The sequence below is a fragment of the Rhinopithecus roxellana genome, chromosome 6, assembly GCF_007565055.1.
Source record: "Rhinopithecus roxellana isolate Shanxi Qingling chromosome 6, ASM756505v1, whole genome shotgun sequence".
Lineage (NCBI taxonomy): Eukaryota > Metazoa > Chordata > Mammalia > Primates > Cercopithecidae > Rhinopithecus > Rhinopithecus roxellana.
In genome coordinates, this window is record NC_044554.1 from 50,376,145 (window position 1) to 50,398,182 (window position 22,038).

At 41.3% G+C, this 22,038-nt stretch overlaps 3 gene segments (V, D, J or C); all 3 read right to left on the reverse strand.

Annotated features, from left to right (window-relative positions):
- The window catches only part of LOC104674945, a 381,543-nt gene that overhangs the window by 247,224 nt on the left and 112,281 nt on the right, over positions 1-22,038 (reverse strand).
- LOC104674944 overlaps positions 1-22,038 on the reverse strand; it is a 340,994-nt gene that overhangs the window by 238,033 nt on the left and 80,923 nt on the right.
- LOC104653818 lies at positions 1,031-2,227 on the reverse strand. The segment is given in 2 exon segments: positions 1,031-1,803; positions 2,076-2,227. Coding segments are annotated over 2 exon segments (553 nt in total).

Here is a 22,038-nt window from a genome sequence, read left to right on the forward strand (position 1 = left end):
CCATTATCCTAGCAAAATCCAGACTCCTTAGTGAGCTTTGCTTGTTTTTGTAGTGGGGCTGGTTGTGGGTCCTCTTAATTTGTGATTTCCTTTTGTTTTGCAGAATTCTGTTTCTCCCCTTTTTTCTCTTTTTCTACTCACTATTGAATTGCCAGAAGACCCTCTTTCTTCCTCTTTGCCTTTTGTCCTGCTCCCTGTAAAGCACTACCTTTGGAAGACTGTTCCTTTAAATTACACATCTGGTGTTTTAAACGGCATGAAGTTTGGAATCCATCTTCTCTGCAGCCTTGCTGGGGTCTCAGGGTTGGTCTTTTTCTAGAGATCTCTCTGGATCTTTCTCAGGCTCCCCAGCCAGTGTCCCTCTTCTGTCTTCCTGGAAGATTTTCTAGGTGTTTCTCCTTTTGGGTGAAGTGAGGGAGGGGCGGGATTACATTAAATGATTTTAGAAAATCGAAGAGCAAAAACATGCAGTGGAGTCACATGGTTTATACTCCACGCTGGTGAGGCTGGACTTAGCCTGCACATGTATTTGAAATGACTTTGCTTTTGTCTGCCTTTTCATTTTATGAAATTGTCAAAGCAAATTATAACAAATCTTTTTCTGTAGGTGGCCTATATCTGTTGAGTGATAAGAATAAAAACAAATATTAACTAAGACAAAAAGTTGAGGTGACAGATTTCTAATGAACAGTGTCTGTGGGTCAGACCTTTTCCCTAAATTCTAGACAAATTTATCCAACTCTATTTCCATCATCTCTCAGATGTTCTATAATTTTATAGCAGGAATTCTTGAACCTAGCATCTGTACAAACCTGCACAGGTACTCGGCAATGAACAGAACAAGGATTATGCCTTAAAGAATGCTAAGCAGCATGATGTGAGATAAAAATCATAACCCTTTGAGCCAAATGCTTTCGGTCAGCTTCTAGGTTTCCTTCTCCCCTTCCCTTCCCTTCCCTTCCCTCCCCTCGCCTCCCCTCCCCTCCCCTCCCCTCCCCTCTCCCCTCTCCTCCCCTCCCCTTCCCTCCCCTTTATTCCCCCATCTCTCTGTCTCTTTCTTTCTAGAAATTCACTCCTAGAACCATAATTTCTCTTGGTGAAAATGAAGAAAGCACTTCCTTTGCTTGTGTATCTTGGTGATTAAATAAAATTACTGATGTAAAGCGTGAAATATAGAACTTGACATACAGTATGGAATAAAAAAAGAGTTACACTGCTAAATGTTTTGAAACTGACAAGTCAATGTCGAAACTGAAAAATTATGTCTAGTTCTTTAAAATCTTTATGTCCTTTGGATGACAGAGTCTTAGTTTCTGAGCATAGTGTGGGATGTTTCATGCTATCCCTACAATCCTCCCCTATTTCCATCCTCAACTTGCAGAATGCCTTAGAGCTGACCTGTTCACTGTACCGGTAACACGTTTCCCTTCCCAGCCCACCGCTGTTTCCAAGGCAGGTCTGGAGGATGTTTGTGGACTGAGAGGCTGTGGCTCTGCATTGATGTGGGTGGTGAGCTGGCACAGAAATAAGCTGCTGAGTCTTCTTGCTCTGCCTGCTGGATCCTCAGGATGCTGGGGCCCTCTTTGGGAAATTCAGCAGAAAACCGTTCCTTTGGCATTCCTGACTCATCTATGATTTTTTCTTTCTGGAGATAAACCATGAATTTCAGACCTTCCTCTGGGAGCTGCTGATACCAATAAACATGACTGTGTCCTTTCATTGGGCTGCATCTCAGTCTTGCCTCCTGTCCCCTCCTCCTGACCAGGTGTCTTGGGTTCTGTGTGATGCCGGCATTTGAGAGACCTCAGAGGAGAAGAGACTGCATGAGACAGAGTTGTAATGGCAGAAGGATGAATGTCTTACAGTGAAGGAGCCTGTTTGAAGTCTCCTGCATTCCTTTAAAAACTCACATGAATTTTGCTTTTTACTCCATAATGCAATTATTTGTTTTCATATAAATGTCAATACCTTTCACAAAATCTTTGGTCAACACAGAGGTTCAGGATATATTTGAGACTCTGCTGTAGAGCCCAAAATGAAGCCCAGCGATGGTGATCCTTTAGTTCAAAACTCACCTGTCCCCAGAAGACAGATGACCACACAGGAGAGGACTCTGGTGTCCATGGCAGATTTGGGCATGGAGGGAGCCCGCAGGCAGGGCCTGGGAAGGCAGTTGCTGCAGCACGTCGGGGAACCAGATCTCACAGCTGCCGCCTACAAGACGCATCTTCCTGTGAGGTCACATTTCCAGTGGGTCCTATGGTTTCTAGAACCAATCTTGTATGTCAGTTAAATGGTAGATCTTACGGACTACAGGCCGCCATACCCAGATCATATGTACTTTTATTTCCCTCCCCCCCCCCCGCAAATGGGGTCTTGCTGTTTGCCCAGGCTGGTTCCAAATTCCTGGGCTCAAACAAATCCTCCCACCTCAGCTTCCCAAGTAGCTGATCTCTCCACTATTCTTATTTTTTGTTCCTTTATTTTCCTTTTATTGACTCATATCATCTTTCTGTTTTCTGGCTGTTGCTGAGTAGAGGTATTGACAAGAGGTGATATGTAGATGTGCCCATTAAGAGACAGGGAAGTGGACACCAACCCTGCTGGAGGAAAATTAGAGACACAATGATTTGACATTGTTTTAGTTTGCTTTTTCACTCCCACGCCTCATCTAAGGGATGGTTTCAAGCATTTTGAGGGAACTTTAAGATTTGTAAATCACTTCTGTCACCTTTGCTTATTCCACTTGAATTTTCGATATAAGTAATTCAAAAAGCAAACCCTAGAAAAACTTCCCCCTCTGACTTCAGGTCCCCTTCTTCTGCATACCTATCAGGTCCCCTTATTCTGTAGCCATGCATGGGATGCCTGTGTTTGAGAGATCTTCCTCCTTTTTTTTTTTTTTTTTGAGACAGAGTCTCCCACTGTTGCCCAGAGTGCAGTGGCACGATCTCGGCTCACCGCAAGCTCCACCTCCCGGGTTCACCCCATTCTCCTGCCTCAGCCTCCCGAGTAGCTGGGACTACAGGTGCCTGCCACCATGTCTGACTAATTTTTAGTAGAGACAGAGTTTCACCATGTTGGCCAGGATGGTCTCGATCTCCTGACCTCATGATCTGCCCACCTCGGCCTCCCAAAGTGCTGGGATTACAGGTGTGAGCCACTGCCCCCAGCCCCTTCCTCCCATTTTTGTGTCCTTTCTTATCCTGTAGCATTGAATAAAAATTATGTGAAAGTCTGCTTTGTCCCAGGCATAGTGAAAGAAAGATACAGGAAGGAAGGCACAATCTCACTCCATTGGATAGGCACCCCAGAGGAGTTAGGTGTGTGACTTGTGCCTCTAGCACCCTCCACACTTTGGCTAATAAATAAGGTCATGTTAACGTTTAGTGTCCAAATAATAATGACTCATGGTCTTACTCATATCAGGATCTTAGAGATCCAAAACTATAGTCTTTTTTCTGATGTTGGAGCTGTAATTTTGAATATTTTCATGTTGAGGTGTCAACGTTTTCTTTAAAATTGAAATATAATTTGCATGCCATAACATCCACCCTTTCAAATATATAATTCAGTGGTTTTTAGTGTATTCATAAAGCTGCAACCGTCACCATGAATTCCAGAATATTTCTATCACCCCAGAAAGAAATTCTTTATCATTAGATGTCATTTCAAATTTATGCCTTCCCACAGCCCATGGCAATCATTAATCTATTTTCTGTCTTTAAGGATTTGCCTATTTTAGACTTTTTTTTTTGAGACAGAGTCTTGCTCTATTTCCAGGCTGGAGCGCAGTGGTGTGATCTCGGCTCACTGCAACCTCTGCCTCCCGGGTTCAAGTGATTCTCCTGCCTCAGCCTCCCGAGTAACTGGGACTACAGGTGTGCACCACCACGCCCAGCTAATTTTTGTATTTTTAGTAGAGACGGGGTTTCACCATGTTGGCTAGGATGACCTCGTGATCCACCTGCCTCGGCCTCCCAAAGTGCTGGGATTACAGGCGTGAGTCACTGCACCCAGTCTATTCTAGACATTTTATATAAATGAAGTCCAACAATATGTGCCCCTTTGTGCCTGCCTTCTTCGCTTTGTATAGCTTTTCAATGTTCATCCATGGTATAGCATGTATCAATGCTTTGTTCCTGTTTATGACCAGTTTTATTTTATAAATCTATTTAGTTAATCCACTCATCAATTGTTGGATATTTTTACTTTTTGACTAATATGAATAATACTGTTTGAAATGTGTGTATAAATTTTTTATGTGAACATATTTTTTATTGTCTTGCGGGTATACCTAGGAGAGGGATGGCTGGGTTACATGGTCATTCTATGTTTAGCTTTTGAGTAACTGCTGGACTGTTTTACACAATGGCACCAGCAATTCTTGAGGGTCCCGATTTCCTCACATCTATGCCTATACCTGTTATTGTCTGGGTATCTTTATTACAGTCTACTGGGTGTGAAGTGGTATCTCATTGTGATTTTGATTTGCGTTTCATTAACAACTAATGATGCTGAGCATCTTTCATGTATTTTTTGGCCATTTGCAGATATTTGTTGGAGACATGTTTAGATCCTTTCTCATTTTTAAATTACATTATTTGTCTTTTTATTATTGAGTTGTGAGAGTTCTTTATATATCCTTGATACAATTCCCTGTGAGATATATGATTTGCAAGTATATATCCATTTTGGGGTTGTCTTTCTTGAAAGTGTCCTTTGAAGTGCAGACTTTAAAAAAATTGATTAAGTCCAATTTGTCTTTTTCTTTGGTTGCCAGTGTTTTGAGTTTCATATTTAAGAAGTCACTGCCTACTCTGAAGGATAAGTCCCTGGATGGCCTTGGCAATGCGGATCCTCCTTTTCTCTTTTATAGTTCTTAAGAATAACTGTAGGATGTGCTAGCTAGCAATACCACATCCTGTGATAAAGAGGAATTGACAGGAAAATCCCAGCCTCTGTTCTTGTCTCTCCTGGAACAGGATGTCCTGCAGTGCTTTAACCCATTAAATGTAGCTTCTGGGTTTAAAACCCAGGGCAGAGTGCATTTTCAGAGTCTCTCAGCTGCAGTGCAACATGAGGCATATGCAGGCAAGATTCCATCCATCCTGGGTAGTTTTTCTGAGCCTTGGGAGACAAACTCACCATGAATCCTAAGCTTCTACTGTCTTTCGCTGCCCATCTGTGAGTAATACAGTTGCTTTGCTCAACTTGTTATATGAATCATGCAAGTGATGGAAATTGCAGTTCAAGATGCAGTGGGCTGAAGTGGGGGTTGGCATGGCGATGACCTCCGCTATCCTTCATGCATTTCTCTGTGGAAAATTAACACAATTCCCTGGGATTAGTAACATTGCACAGCAAATCTGCTTCACATATACCTGTAAGAATAGATAGTCAGGCAGATAAGAGCAGGGCAAGAGAGACGTGCCCCTGGCCACCAAACACACACACACCAGACTGTCAGGTGATCATCAGGTGATGCTCAGGTGACTGTCTCTCAAAGATGATAATTGGTCACAGTCAGCATAGGGAAAGACAATTTCCACATAGATAAAAAACATCTGAAGCTGGTGATCAGCAGCTTCCTGATAAGATCTCTGGAGTTGGGCGGGTGGGCTCAAGCCTGTGCACAGAGGCTAAATGGCTGAGTTTAACTAACATATGACTCTATGAACACCCCAATGGTGAGGGAAAAATGCCTCAAGTGAGCATGCGCACAACTCCAATAAGAACACTACACACACAGCCCCTCCCAAGTGCTGACAGGCCACTGAGTACACAGACAGCTTGCCCCAAGGAAAAAGCATCAAAGGAGGAGAAACACAAACCCTAGAATCATGGTGATGTGTAAAACCCCAAGTCAAGGGCTAAACAGGGCACTTAGGTCTCTCAGGTCACCGCTTGGCCCTCTTCCAAGTGAACTTTGCTTCCTTTACTCCTGCTTTAAAACTTGCCTGGGTCTTTCCTCTGCCTTAAACTTCTGCCCCTTGGCCAAATTCTTTCCTCCTAGGAGGCTGGAATTGAGTTTACTGCAGACCCATATGGATTTGCTGCTGGTTACATACACACCAAGGCCACAAATATGTATACCTACGCCTTCTTCCAAGAGTTTTAGCTTTTACATTTAAGTCTTTAATTCATTTTGAGTTATTTTTTGTTTATGGTATGAGACAAGATCCAACTTCACTCTTGTGCACATACATACACAGTTTTCTCAGTAACATTTACCATTCTTTCCCCATTGGATGGTCTTGGCTGGCACTCTTGTCTAAAATTAATTGCCCACAAATTTATGAATTTATTTGAGGGTTCTCAATTCTATTCCATTGATCTATATGTTTATCCTGTTCCAGAACCATACTGTTTTGAATAATGTAGTTTAGTAATAAGCTTTGAAATTGTGAAGTGTGAGTTACCCGACATTTTTTCTACTTTTACAACATTGTTTTGGATGATCTTGGTATTTGGGCCTTCCATGTGAATTTTTACTTCGGTTTGTCCATTTCCAAAAAAAAATTACAACTAGAATTTTGAAATTTTGATAGAGATGAATCTATAGATCAATTTGGGGAGTGTTGCCACTTAACAATGTTAAGTCTTCCAATCCATGAACATAGAGTATCTTTCTATTAGGTCTTCAATTTCAACAATATTTTGCACCTTTCAGTCTACAAGTCTTTTCTGTTTTTTTTTTTTGTTTGTTTTTTTAATTTATGCCAAGATATTTTATTATTTTGTTGCAATTATATACATAATTCTGCTCTTAATTTCATTTTCATATCATTGCTAACATAGACATACAATAGACTTTTGGTATTAATCTTTTATTCTGTACCTTGCTGAACTTGCCTATTAAATCTAGTGGAGTTGAATGTGTACATATGTATGTGTGTGAGAATTCATATTTTCTGTATACAAGATTATGTCGTGTCAACTGTAATTAGAGAATATTTTATGTCTTCCTTTCTAGTCTGATTGTCTCTTATTTTCTTAAAATGAGTAATTTCTCTGGCTAGAATGAAGTTGTTGTACGTTGAGTTTTTTTTCTTTCAGTACCTTAAAAATGATGCTTTTCTATTTTTTCCACTGGATATTCCAGAAAAAAAAAATTGTCTGTACTTTGCCTAGACTCACCTGCTCCCAATAGACAAAAGCTTTATGGAAGAATTTTTACTCACCCATTGCAGAGTGTGGCAGAGAAGGCACACCTGCAGCTTCAGGTACCAGCTCTGAGAATGGTGAGAAATGATGCTGAACTTGGAGTTCTGCATGGATTCACATGCAGATTTTGTTTATTCTATTAAAGGACAGAAGGCATAGATAAATGGATTAGATGAAGATCTATTCTAAATTTTAAAATTTTAGATTCTCTATGGTCTAATTTTAAGCTACTTTTCTTGGGTGTGTGTGTGTGTGTGTGTGTGTGTGTGCATGTAAGCCCCGAGGTGTAAGACAGCAGTGAGTGAGGTCACTGGTCATAGGATGAGCAGATAGTGAGTTTGTTTTGATTATAAGGATAAATGTGAGGATATCTCAAATGTGCCTCAATTTCAAAATGACCCCATTTGAATTTGTATGTCTCCTTTATTGAATATTCTCTTTCATCTGTGTTCCCTGGATTTGTTGGCCATATTTTTATTCTTGAAATCCGAGGGTCATCTTAATCCCTCTAATCTCCCTCACTTTTTACAGCAGACAGTGTTAAAATTTTGTTCATTCTGTATCCCAAGAGTTTATTCTCCTCTTTCAAATTCTGTTACTGTTGTTTCAGTTCAAAGTCTCATAATTTCCTGTCTGGGCAATTCCAATAATTAACTTTTTCTTTAAGAAATTTATTTTATTGTTTGTGCTATGAGACTTACCCTGCTAACACATTTTTGAGTGTATAATACAGTATTGTTAGCTATACGTTAAATGTGCTACCTTTTTTCTTTCCCATTTTAACATCCCTCCATTTAGTTGCTTTTGACAACTTTGTCTAATATATAGATGGCTTAATTATTTTCTTGCTCAATAATATGAAAAGATCATTTTTGAAATCAAAGACAATTAAAAATCTTTGGATTCTCTATGGCTTAATTTTAAGCTACTTTTCTTGACTTCACCCCTAATGACATTACACTGTGCTCTTGTTTTGCTGACCTCATGTGTGCCTTCCCGCTTCAGTGACAGTCCCGCTCCGTCCCTAGCCTAAGCCTTCATGTTCTCATTCCAATAGCCAGTGCAAGCATCATTCAAGGTTGCTTTAAAACATTCTTTTCCACCAATATTCTTGGTTTTCACCTCTAACTCTGAGCAAATGCAGCACTTTCTTTGTGTCTATCTAATGGGATTTCCCTCAGCTGCTACCACTTATGTTTAAGTGTGTGTGCATGTATGTGTGTGTATGTGTGTGAGTGTATCTGCCTGTGAGTTTAGCTGTCTTTCTTCCCACTAAATGGTATGTTCCTAGAAGGGAAAGTCTTATTCTTCTTTGTGTTGTTAATAACATTTATCATAGTCCCTGATGTGCAGGAGCTATTATTTAATAACTCTCTAAATTAATTAAATTTCCCATTAGTCAAGACTGAGTTTATCCTCCCTAAAATTTCTAAGCAAGTCAACCTCAAAAGACACAAATCACTTTTTCTCTCCTTCCTGCATCATTCTCCCTTTAGCCGAGAAGTTACTTGAGTGCTTACAATATAATGGCATGGGTCTGGGGCTACTGGATCTTCTCAAGAGCTCTAAGATTAACACTGTACACCAGTTCAGCTAGATAACTGAAGCCAGGATAATTTCCTATTGCAAACAGGTGATTGCATTACTCTGAGTAGCTGGTGTTGTAGGCGTAGCTTGCAGAGTCATTTTAGGTTACAGATATTTTGCTGTGAATAAATGTATTAGCCTTGGGCAGGACTGACTACAAATGCTTAGGAATTACTTTTTCTGATCAATCATTTTACTCTAAGCAGCTATAAGCAAGCTGTGGCTCCATTCTCGGATTTATCAATGCCACAATATGAGACATTCCTCAATGTCTTCCTAAGCTTGTCTTATTCTCAACTTCTGATTGGATATTGTCCTTTCTAGATGACTGAAAGACTGAAAAAAAGGCAGGAACTGCAGAAAGAGCAGAATAGTAAGCCTAATGATGCAGTCATCAGTGAAAAGCTTCAAGCCAGGTCCCAGAACATCTGGAACTGGAATGCCCCACCTGCTCCCAGTAGAAAAGGCCACATAACAAAGACTCTGGGGCCTAGGGCAGGACCAGTAGGTATGTCCCATAAATAAGGGAGAGTGCTTATGTCTGTCTCTCTGTGGTTTCTCCACCCCAACCCAAATAGCCTGGCACATCACAGTCCCTGCATTAGCTCCTCCCTGTCAAGAAGCCCTACCTCCTGTGCAGCCTAAGTCAGGTGTCAGAAATGGTCAAAACAGCCACTCCACTAAATCCTAAGTATCTGAAGCTGGGTCTTAAGCATTGGCACTTTGTATCTACTCATCATCAATGAAAATATCTATGGCAGGTCACCATGGCAACTGTTCAATCTCATGCCAGCCTTCCCAAGTGTCAAAATTTCTGTTTAGCCACAAGCAATGGCACTAGTATTTGTCCACACTATTGACAAGTTTGGTGGTCACTGTATAGGAAGGAGAAATAATGTGCTGTGTTCAAACCTGTAGGAACTGTTCTTATTCTTGTCTTTCTCCAGATAACTTGTAGTTTGTCTTCAAGCAATGTTTCTGTACCTTTCAGCTTCCTATTTTCAACTTCCATTAGTCATCCTTCAGCTGTCATGCCCCTGGGCTTTTTCTCTCTGCTTGTTCTAGTTCCTTTCTCATTCTTTTATATATATATAATAATAATGTGTGTGTGTGTATATATATATACCTACACACACACACACATATATATAATATATATACACACCCACCCACCCCCACACACACATATTTTATTTATTTATTTATTTATTTTTGAGAGGGAGTTTCACTCTGTTGCCTGGGCTGGAGTGCAGTGGTGTGATCTCAGCTCACTGCAAGCTCTGCCTCCTGAGTTCATGCCATTTTCCTGCCTCAGCCTCCTGAGTAGTTGGGACTTTAGGCGCCCACCACCACGCCCGGCTAATTTTTTGTGTTTTTTAGTAGAGATGGGGTTTCACCATGTTAGCCAGGATGGTCTCGATCGCCTGACCTCGTGATCCACCCGCCTCAGCCTCCCAAAGTGCTGGGATTACAGGCGTGAGCCACCACGTCTAGCCTTAAAAAATATATATATTTTAATTTTTATTCTTTTTTGAAAATTTCTTTTTTTTAAATTAAATTTTTAGAGACAGGGTCTCATTCTGTGACTCAGGCTGGAGTTCGGTGGCATGATCATATCTCTGCAGCCTCGAACTCCTGGGATCAAGCAACCTCCCGCCTCAGCTTCCCAAGTAGCTAGAACCACAGGTGTCAGCCAGCTCACCCACCACAGGTGTCAGCCAGTGCACCCAGACCTTTGTCATTCTTAATTCAACATGATGATGGTAGAGCAAATAGAATTAAATAAAATCCCTGATTACAAATACCAGCTCTACAATCGGCTTAGTGTACATCCTGCACTTCCCCTCCCTAAACTTCAATTTCTTTTTTAGTAAAATAGGAATAAGTAATATACTTTTGAGTTGCTGGTATGGATGAAATGAAATACTATATGTGAAATATCTAGCATGGTACTTCACATATAGTGATATCCTGCCTAGTTTTTTTGCCCTCTTCAACAAAGCCCATGCCACCTCTAATGAATATTACAATATGTTCTTCTAGGAGATTATTGAGCTGATTTAATGTAACTGTTGTGATGATACACTATGTTTGCTCAGAAAGAAACTAAGGTCCTTCTTGTAACCTTACTAGAAAAAAAGTTATTCCTTCATTTCCAATCTTTGCCCTGAAATGTACTCATAGTTGTGAGACATTGGACAAATTATTACTCTTTCTGAGCCTAAAAATTGGGGATAATAATACCTACACTAATAGTTCTCTTATTCACAATTAAGGGAACAAGTCCCATGTAGCATATGGTCACAGTATCAGCATATGTTGACCACATATGGTAATTTTGACATTTATGCTGATATTGTCTGGCACGGCTGGATTGACTGAAGCAGAATGACATCTCTGGACAGATTTCTTTCCACTTGGATGGAACAAGCAAAAGAAATGCATACTCGTTGTTTGTAGTAGATTTGATGGTATCTCGCAGTATCTGGGGGTAATGACAGAATAACCAGTCACAGAGTTACTTCCGTCAGTGGTCCAGTAAGAGCCAAACCATGAAACTCAGCGAAAAGCTGGAGCGCAGCAATCCTAGATAATAACACATCATAATAGTAGGCCAAACCTATGTATACTAGAGTTTGAGTTTTAGGCACCGTACTAGAGATTTTCATGAATTATTTTATTTAACCCAATACTATCAGGTAGGTATTATTATTGTTATTATTGAGACAGAGTTTCACTCTCGCTGTCCAGGCTGGAGTGCAATGGCACGATCTCAGCTCACCTCAACCTCTGCCTCTCAGGTTCAAGAGATTTTCCTGCCTCAGCCTCCTGAGTAGCTGGGATTACAGTCATGCGCTACCATGCCCAGCTAATTTTGTATTTTTAGTACAGACGGGATTTCTCCATGTTGGTCAGGCTGGTCTCGAACTCCCAACCTCAGGTGATCCACCTGCCTCGACCTCCCAAAGTGCTGAGATTACAGGCATGAGCCACCATGCTCAGCCTCAGGTAGGTACTATTATCTTCATTTTAGAGGTGAGGAAACGAGGAATAGAGAGATTCATAGTCTTGCTCATGTTCGCATAGCATTTGAGTAGAGAAGCCAGAATTGTGGTCTGCATTATTTTATTCCAGAGTCTACACCTTTAACTGTACCTTCTAGTGACCCATGGCAGGCAGCATCACATAACTGGGTGGGCAGTGGACATTTGAATGTCTTCTTGCGGCATCCAGGATGAGACTTAACGCTGTGAACACAGATAGTTCCTTTGAGAGAAAGGTATTTCTTTAATCATGAGTGAGTAGGGGTCAAAGACTATGCCTATCAGAAGTCACATTGTCCAAGATATTGGGTGGAAGATCACTATCTTGTTATATATTATGCATGTTGAAGGGACATTTTTATTATGTATGGAAAATATATGAAAATTTTTATTATTTATGAAAATATATATGAAACATATAAAAAATGCCAAGGTGAACACCAAAGATGCTTCTGTAATTCTGAGGATTTCCAAGGCAGGCAATCAAGATGCCTTACTTGAGGGAGTGTCACTGAATAGGGAAATATTTTAAGAGACCAAACAGAAGGCACAAGTTGGAAAAGAACCAAGTAAGAGAGAGAGAAAGAAAATTTGGTTCAAATAATGGGCACTGGCAGAAGGGGAGAGAGAAAGGGGCTGGCCTTGTTATGAAAGCCTTGCAGTCTCTGGGAAGAGCAGGAGCTCAAATGCTCAGAGAACCTGGAAACATACAATTAAAGCATGAAAATAAAACAACAAATACTCAGTAAACTGTAGAGTGCTAAATGAACATGAGGTGCTTTTACAGCCAATGACATTGTTGGCAGGGTGGGCAGGAGACTGGAGAGAAGAGGGTGGATTTCTCTGGAAGGCCAATAAGTATATAACAATTCTTTTATCCCGTTTCACTTTTATTACTTATTTTACCCTGTTGTCACTGGCATGTGGTGACGTTTATGTATTAGTAGATGAATGAAGGAAAGTCGACGTCGCTTGGTTTTCTTTACAGAGAAAGCAGGTCTGGAAATATCCTGGTAGGTTTATTAGCAGGCAGGAATTGGGAAACGTTGGAACACATTGAAAGGCAGTGGGTGCTGGGCAGACGGTGACAGAAGCACTAAGAAGACCAAGCTGAGTTTTTAATTTGAGACTTCATATACCACATATCGCTAATACAAACTGTAAGTAGGGCTGGGATATATTTAAATAGTCAAATGACAAAAAGCAGACCAATGCTATAGCTTCGTGTTTATTTCTTCTATAATTTAAAAAATCTATTTCATTAAACCGAAACAAAGAAATGAAGGTACTGCAACATGAATACACAATTTACTGTTAACAGAGATGCTATCACTTGTGTCATTATCTACAATGACCGTATAGTTTAATGTTCAAATTGAGACACTTTTGTATGTGAAAGAGGATGCTATTAACAATTATGCCAGGACAAGAAGACTAAACCTGGGATTGCGTGCTAAAATCATGACTGCCCCTGGCCAGACTTTCTAACATGTTCCTTTACTGCCATCTAGTAGCAGTGGAGGGGATTGCAGGAAAGGTATAACACCTTCACATACCACATTTCAAATTAGCCTCAAAGTTGTGGTATATAGAGGTTATCCATAATATCCTTTGCAACCACATAGTTTCTGGATCTGTGTTATCTGCATATGTAATTATGTTCATATTTTCCAGCCGGTAGTGATGTCTTCCATAGCAACCCTAATTATCACATGCGTAAAATAGCTGTAGATAGATTATACATACACACATACACACATATATTTATATATAAAATATATTTTATATTTGTATTAAATAATATTTACATAAAATATATTTGCATATATTTATATAAAAATCTTATGTGATATAAATATTTATATTGATATCAATAATATATATTTATTGATATAAATTTATTCATATACAATGTTATAAATTTTATGCTTATATTAAATATAATTAAATATTTATGTTAAATGTATATATAAATATTCTAATATTTGTATAAATAAATAAATAGCCAAATAATCACAGTTGTATCAGATCTTAGAGACTAATTAGAGCAAGTCTCTAATTTTGAAGAGGAGGACACTGAGTCCCAGAGAAGTAAGGGCATTTGCCAGGATTTCACAGCTGAAGGGGAGTAAATAGAACCAGATTTGGGATTAGAAAGCAATTTTTCTGACTCCAGTTCCAGTGTCTGTGAGTCTAGGGCCTGCAAGAGAGAGAAAGGAACAGTTGAGTGTTTGTAATAACGGAATAAAACGTCGTGCTCCCTGGGCAGCCTTGTGAGGAAGTGAATTTGCTAGGACAGTCCCCGAGTGGGGATTTCAGTCAGTGTTTCTCTGGCATCCATCCCTTAAGAGGGTCGTGTTGCCATCTGCCTTGCGGTTTGCTTTAGTCACTGCCCTCCAGGGAAAGCTGGTCTTGTTGAGGCGGTGGATCTGCAGTAGTCAACAGGCTGTTCCACAAATGTACATATCATTGTCTCTGTTGGGGTATGTTGGTGGGGGAAGAGTTTGCAGGAGAACTGTGCTTGAGATAAAATCAGTGGGAATGTTTTTGTGTTTTGGTAAGTAATATCAACCTCAGATATCTGGTCTCTGCATTTGGAGATTGGTTTGGGAACCTCTCCTTCTAAACATGTGGATTCCTCCTAATCCACAGAATGTCTTGTTCTGTATTTGGGTAGTTTCAGGAGCCCATTGCCCAGTGTACCCATCACAACCATTTAAGACATTAATTCATGGTCTTGTACTCTCCTGGTAGCAGCTGCAGCCACAACAATCAACTCGCTTCTTTCTTCTGGGGTAGGAAGATGAGGAAGAGGCTTTTTCAAATGTCTTCTTGGAGTTCAGTGGGGGAGGAGAGCAGCCAGAGGATTTGCACCCTGGAGGGAACTGACTCAGGCACTCTGTGCCACCGCTACTTCGGAGATACATGGCTGAGTCCTTCGGCTCTGCGGGATGGATCTTCAGTGTGGAAGACGTTCTGTTAGGTCTTTCAGCTGTGAATCGTTCCTTGGGCATCCCTGAATCAACTGCATTGTTTTGGTATTCGAAGGAAATCAGAAACTTCATTTCTTGCCTCAGATTCTGTCGGTACCAGTGAACAAATATGTGACCAGAAGATGGATCGCACCTTAGAATCACCTCCTGTCCCATCTTGGTGACCTTGTGTCCAGGGGTCTGGCTGACTCCAGGCTCCGAGTGTCCTGTGGAAGAAGACAGAAGCCATAGAAGGTGAAGGGAAGCCCAAAGAAAACATCTTTTTTTTTTTTTTGACAGGATCTTTCTCTGTTGCCCAGGCTAGAGTGGAATGTCATGATCTCTGCTCACTGCAGCCTCCACCTCCCAGGTTCAAGTGACCCTCCTACCTCAGCCTCCCAAGTAGCTGGGACTACAGGAGCATGCTACCACACCCGGCTAATTTTTGTATTTTTTGGAAGAGAAGGGGTTTAGCATGTTGACCAGGCTGGTCTTGAACTCTTGACCTTGGGTGATCCACTCACCTCAACCACCCAAAGTGCTGGGAGTATGGCTGTGAGCCACCACACCCAGCCAAAAACACATTTGATGCAAGTTTTTATGTATACCCAGACTCGCCTGCCCCCAAGAGACACAGGGTCATGCAGCAGAAGAGCCAGATGTTCATGGCGAGGTCAGGCAGGGCAAGGCACTCCCAGAGATGGGTTCTGATGTGCAGTAGCAAAGAGCAGTGAAAGTTCTGGGTTCCCTTGGCCCCATGAGGTAGGATCTGGCCGTGACATCATGTCCCCAGCAATACCCACAACCTCAGGGCACCTTGTGTAGGAGATGGGGATCCTTGGTTCAAATATTTGGCCTCATCCTTATTTTGCTACACAGATGATGTTAAACAAGGCTCCAATCCCACTTGCAGGTGCTTAGGAAAGTTGAAGATTAAGGAAAACATGCGAGGAAGTGCAAAAGGAAAGAGAAGAAAGAGAGAATAAAAAAATGAAGAACAAAATTGGAAAACACTACAGAAGATTTGCAATGTTATTAATCTTATGAAGTCCTCGGGGCAGAACTTTAGCACAAACAGAAATACTCAAGAGCAATGATATGTATTCCTAAAACCCACCAACAAGAAATTTCGACTCTGAAATTCTGACCCTGTCCTAGAATATACCTGTTTAACCCCTCCCTCAGGTGACACTGAGAAAAGTTGTCTCAGACCACACTTCACAATTTTTTCTTTTCTTTTGAGACAAAGTCTCTCTCTGTTGCCCAGGCTGGAGAGCAGTGGTGCAATCTTGGCTCACTGCAACCTCTGCCTCTGAGGTTCAAGAGATTCTCCTGCTTCAGCCTCCTGAGTAGCTGGGATTACAGGATCCTGCCACCATGCCCAGCTAATTTTTGTATTCAAAAGTTTTTCAGTAGAGATTTTTAAAAGGCTAAGCAAAAAAGAAGACCATTTTCCCATTAAACTAGAATGTTAAACTTTAAATAGAACGAGAAGAATTTTCCTGGGAAAGAGAATATTAAATGGATAGATTTAGTTTCTGGGAACTGCACTGAAAACAAAAAGAACAGAGAGAAAATGAGAAACCTAGTTGAAAATGATGTAAATGGAACTGAGCAAAAATGAATGCTTAGGACTTAGGGCATGGTCAGTATTGTCAAGAGCTTCAAAGAGATCAAGCAGGCAAAGAAACACACATGTGTCTTTTGGTCTGGTAAGTATGTAATTTTAATCTTTAGGGAGAACAGTTTTGTTAGAATGGAAATATTTCAAGAAAAAGCTGAAGATGGCATCTAGAGGAGTGACTTCTCTGTGACCAAAGCAAAGATGTAGACCACCAACAGCAAGACTGGGCCTGAGGGAGAGAAGGAAAAGGAACTTGAAATGAGAAGGTATAATATTAAATAGATCAGAAAAGTGATAAAGTGAGAACTTCTGTTTGCAGGGTTCAGAGTGATTTTTTTTTCCGAAGAAAAGAAGTAACTTTGGCCTTCTGGAAGTAAGACAACTGGGTTCAACTTATACTGAAATAAGAGTAGATGTTACTGGAGAGAATAAAGGAACTTCTCTCAGGGTGAATACTATGTGGTGACCAGATCTGTGAACAGATTGGATTATCAAATTTTAGCAGAGTTATTTTGAATTCTATAACTGCTCAACATAAGTGTAGTCTCCTGCCTAGGTAGAGTTGATACCATAATGCTTCATTAGGAATATTGATGTTGAATACATTGCCGCTCATTATAATTTGAATCATATACCTAAAGATTTTTTAATTGTCTGTGCATTAATGTGTTTTACACCAAGAGCACATTAATCTGTTCTCCTTCAGTGCCATAAAGGCCAGTTAGCGAATTTGTAGGAGCTGAAGTTGTCACACTTAAAATGAACATGCTTTTTGTGTTATCTAGGTTTAATTTCTTTTTTTTCTTCTATTTTATTTTATTTTTATTTATTTATTTAAGACGGAGTTTCACTCTTGTTGCCCAGGCTGGAGTGCAGTGGCGTGATCTCGGCTCACCACAACCTCCCCCTCCCAGGTTCAAGAGATTCTCCAGCCTCAGCTTCCCGAGTAGCTGGGATTACAGGCATGTGCCACCACACCTGGCTAATTTTGTATTTTTAGTAGAGATGGGGTTTTTCCATGTTGGTCAGGCTGATCTCGAACTCCCAGCCTCAGGTGATCTGCCCTCCTTGGTCTCCCAAAGTGCCGGGATTACAGCCATGAACCACCACACCTGGCCGGCTTAATTTCTTAAAGAAAGATTAACCCGAACTTTTACATGGTCTGATATTGTTCTAAATACTAAGGTTTTGATCCTCTCTCCAAACCTTCTCTTTTCCCAAGGTCTCCATATTCCAGAAAATGTATTAATTATCCCTGACTTCTCACTTGTGATGGGTGCCTATTGGATGTTCTGACTGGATTCCACCCCTTGAAATCCTTGGTCCACAAGGTCAGAGGGACAGGCTCCCGGACACCATCTTGTTCAAAATAACTCAATTCCCTTGGATTTCCAAGAGCACATTATTGAGTAAAGCAGGATCACATTTTCCCCCCCTGCACTCTAGATTTGTAATCTAGCATGAGAGAAAGTCAGGTTAGTCTCAATTGACTGGAGGACTAACATCTGAATCTGCAATTTTCTAATCACTGTGAGACCTAAGAAACAGCAAAGGCTACTTATAATAAAAGAGAACAATGAGGCGGACAAGGTATATAAAAAATGAGTTGTCAGTTGGCCATGCCATGGTTCTAAAGTTTCTTTCTTTCTTTCTTTCTTTTTTTTTTTTGGAGACAGAGTCTTGCTCTGTCACCCAAGCTGGAGTGCAGTGGTGCTATCTCGGCTCACTGCAAGCTCCGCCTCCTGGGTTCACACCATTCTCCTGCCTCAGCCTCTGGAGTAGCTGGGACTACAGGCACCTGCCACCACAACTAGCTAATTTTTTTTTTTTTTTTTTAATACAGACGGGGTTTCACCATGTTAGTCAGGATGGTCTTGATCTCCTGACCGTGATCCACCCGCCTCAGCCTCCCAGAGTGCTGGGATTACAAGCATGAGCCACCGGTTCTAAGGTTTCATTGCAGTTTATTTCTGGGAAGTTCCTGTGTTCTTGCTTTGCGGTTCTATGGGACATACATTTAGGCTTATAATACATTCCCCCTTGGCTTAAGCTAGCTCTAGTTTCTGTTATTTCCTTCCAACCTAGTACACCACCTGCTTCCTCAGCTGGGTCTGTGATGAGTTTGTGCCCTAAGATTAGCTAATATTTAACACTGTGGATTGACTGCTGGCACAAAAATACGTGGCTGAATCCTTCAGCTTCGTAGCCTGGATCTCAAGGCTACAGGGTGAATTTCGGGGGCACTTAGCTGAAAATCTTTCCTTGGGCATCTGTGTTTCATCAACGACATCTTCATTCTGGAAGGAAATCAAGAACTTGAACTCTTTTTTTAGGACCTGTTGGTACCAAAAAACATAACTGTGTCCTGTTATTGGGGCACAATATAATTTTGCTTTCTGTCCTTCCCCTTTGACAAGATGTTTTGGAGTCTGGGTGACTTCTTCACCAGGAGAACCTGTAAAGAAAGCAGACGGGAGTTGGAGACTGAGCCCATGAGGGAGTTTGATGACATGGACGAAACGCTTAGAGCAGGGAGCTGACGATTGCAGAACAGGGACTTACCTGCAGCCAGGAGACAAAGGACTGTGAGGCAGGTGAATATGGGGCTCATGGCAGAATCAGGGGAAGAGCAGGCAGCAGAGGCAGGCGGCTCTCTGTGTGGCTCTCTCCGCCTCTATCGGCAGCTTCTCTGTGACGTGATCACTTCGTAGAATCCAATTGTCTTTGGCATCCTGCTGTATACAAGTAACACAAATTAACAGGATATACGAAACAATTGTATTCAGCCACTGGAAAGCAGGCAGCACAGAGCTGTGATTCTGCCAAAGCACCAAAACATGGGGGCAATTTCTACACACACAGAGTAGGGAACAGAGCAACAGAGCATGGCAAATTTTGAGTTGCAGAAACAGGTTACAAAATCAGCAGGGCCTGAGGCAGCTAGAATTTTCAAGGAAAGACCACCAGAGAGGAGGAAGCTGCACAAGAACTCCAGATGTCTGGAGGAATTATCTTAAATTTTTGGCTAAACAGTAATCTGTGTCTGTGTAGGAAAAAGCTTTAAAAGGCATTTGAGAGAAACCCCAGAAAGGCTTCACCAGCATCCACGGAATGTCCATGCTCTAGTAATGAGACAAAATTAGGCTAGAGCAGGAGTTGGTGAACTACAGCCCACGGTCCAGGCACCTATTTCTGTAAACTGTTTTAGGGGCAGGGGGCAGGAGGGTAGAGGTAGTTCCAGAATGCCTGCATGAGGAGCTTTAAATACACTCGCCCCAGAGAAAAAGACGTAACTGCTGAAAATTTAAAAATAACCATTGGGGATCTCTGAAAATTCATGAGTCACGATCAATTACCTGAATCTGACCTTGGGTTAATACTTCTTGGCCTCTTAGAGAGTTGGAAACATCTAGTGTTGTTCATCTCTATAGGTGGTGATGTAATGAACTATTCCATAGTAGGGATATCTGCATTGTCTTTCAAAATTAAAATGAGGATGAGGACACATTCATTCTCATCCTCTGAAACCAACAATCTATAGCTAGGAGGTACCAATTCTTTCTTATACTTGTGAACCTTATGCACTCAAACATCCATTTTTCCAATCCATCATTATGAGTATTTTAGTCCACTAAAGATCATAAGATAGTGGCTTTTAGAAAGCTATTCTGGTAGATTTCAGAAATCCTGTTTCTTCTGAACAAGCCGTGGTACTTTATATTTTGTATTACTATTAAAAATGTAAATCAGACTCTAGTAATTTTAATATATCTTCTAAAGCACCACATCTAACATTTAAATATAAGTCCTGTTTATATGCCACATAAGTGGTTCATCAACAGATTTATATTAGGGAAAATAGTTAAATGCATTATAAATAATGCATGACCCAGGCAATTTATTTGTCTTAAATTCTGGCGCAAAGTTTTAGCAGTTTGAATTTTCCTACTTGATGAGAAAACTGCAAGACTGCATCCATGTTCCTATGAGGGAAGTTTCTTCTCTTTCTTAGGGCATGGATTCATGAGAGTGAGGTTCTGTCTTGTCTAGGCTTGCCCTTAAATGCAGAGAGCTATACAGCTGTAGGATTCCTTACAAGTCTAAATGATACAGATGTCTGCCAGACTGGGTTTGCACTGGCCAGTGTTAAGGTAACAGATTCCTTCTTATCCAGAGTGGCATTGTTCTCATCATGTACATCTCTTTGGTTTATAACTTCCAGGAGTTTAAAACAAGTCTATCTGGCTTGTTTATTACCTTATTTCCAGAACCTGAAACAATGTCTGTTACACAGGAGTTCCTAAATACATATATTTGCTGAACAAATGACATAAGAATGAACATCAGGCCGGGCGCGGTGGCTCAAGCCTGTAATCCCAGCACTTTGGGAGGCCGAGACGGGCGGATCACGAGGTCAGGAGATCAAGACCATCCTGGCTAACACTGTGAAACCCCGTCTCTACTAAAAAATACAAAAACTAGCCGGGCGAGGTGGCGGGCTCCTGTAGTCCCAGCTACTCGGGAGGCTGAGGCAGGAGAATGGCGTGAACCCGGGAGGCGGGGCTTGCAGTGAGCTGAGATCCGGCCACTGTACTCCAGCCTGGGTGACAGCGAGACTCCGTCTCAAAAAAAAAAAAAAAAAAAAAAGAATGAACGTCAACAGGCAGTCTAAGTCCTGAGTCTTCTTTACAGCATTGTAAGTTTCATCACTCACATCTGAGTGTCACCTCTGTTTCTATCTCTGTAATCAGGATATCCACAGAGTCTGTGGGACTAGAGTCTAGGAGCAGGGCCTGGAGAGGAAAATGGGGGTGAATATTGGACTACCAGAGGAAGGTGTGGAAAAAGACTACAGTGTTAGTGCCCGAGGCAGACAGGCTATCTATGCCCAGGACTCACTGCCCTCAGGAGGCGAAGGGACTCATAGCAGAGGAACCTGGTGCTATAGGCAGGCTTGGAGCAACAGCGGGCCCTCAAGCTTCAGAGCTCTAAAGGCTCTGCCTCCAAATTCTGTGTGGTGTTTCTATTTTGTCTCTTTTACCTACAGCTCTCTAAAACCCTGCACATATTTGCTTGGCAAGAAATTGGCAAGTTTTTAAGGATCAAAGAGGGGTCTCAGACTCTCAGATAAAATAAAACAGGGTTAGTTTTTCTAGGTTAAACTAATGTGTGATCAGCACTAACAGCATAACTCAGAGAATATACAGGTGGCTAGTTCATGTCTACTCTTAATGAGGAAGCAAGGCAGGCAGGAAGAAAGGGAAGAAGGAGGGAGGGAAGATTGAGAAGGACAAGAGAGAGATCTATTTTTATTGAACCTGAGCTTCCTCTGGAAAGACAGGCTTTATGCAAGGTCGTATAAATTAATCAATCATCTCTAAATAGTATGGTTCCAAATTGTATGGTTCATACGGAAGAATCATGAAAAGGTCTAAGCCAGCCTCTCTAGCTAAATCCAGGGTTCTAGTCCCTATGGTGAAAGTGCTAAACCTGTAGGTCTCTTCTCTCTCGGTTGGGCAGGAAGAGGGTGGGTGTATATCTGTGATATCACCACATGTACCCACTCTCGGACTCCAAGTGTCATTTTTGACATAGTCAGCTTGCAGTTTATGGTGACCCTTTCCTTGTATCTCACAGCTTCCTG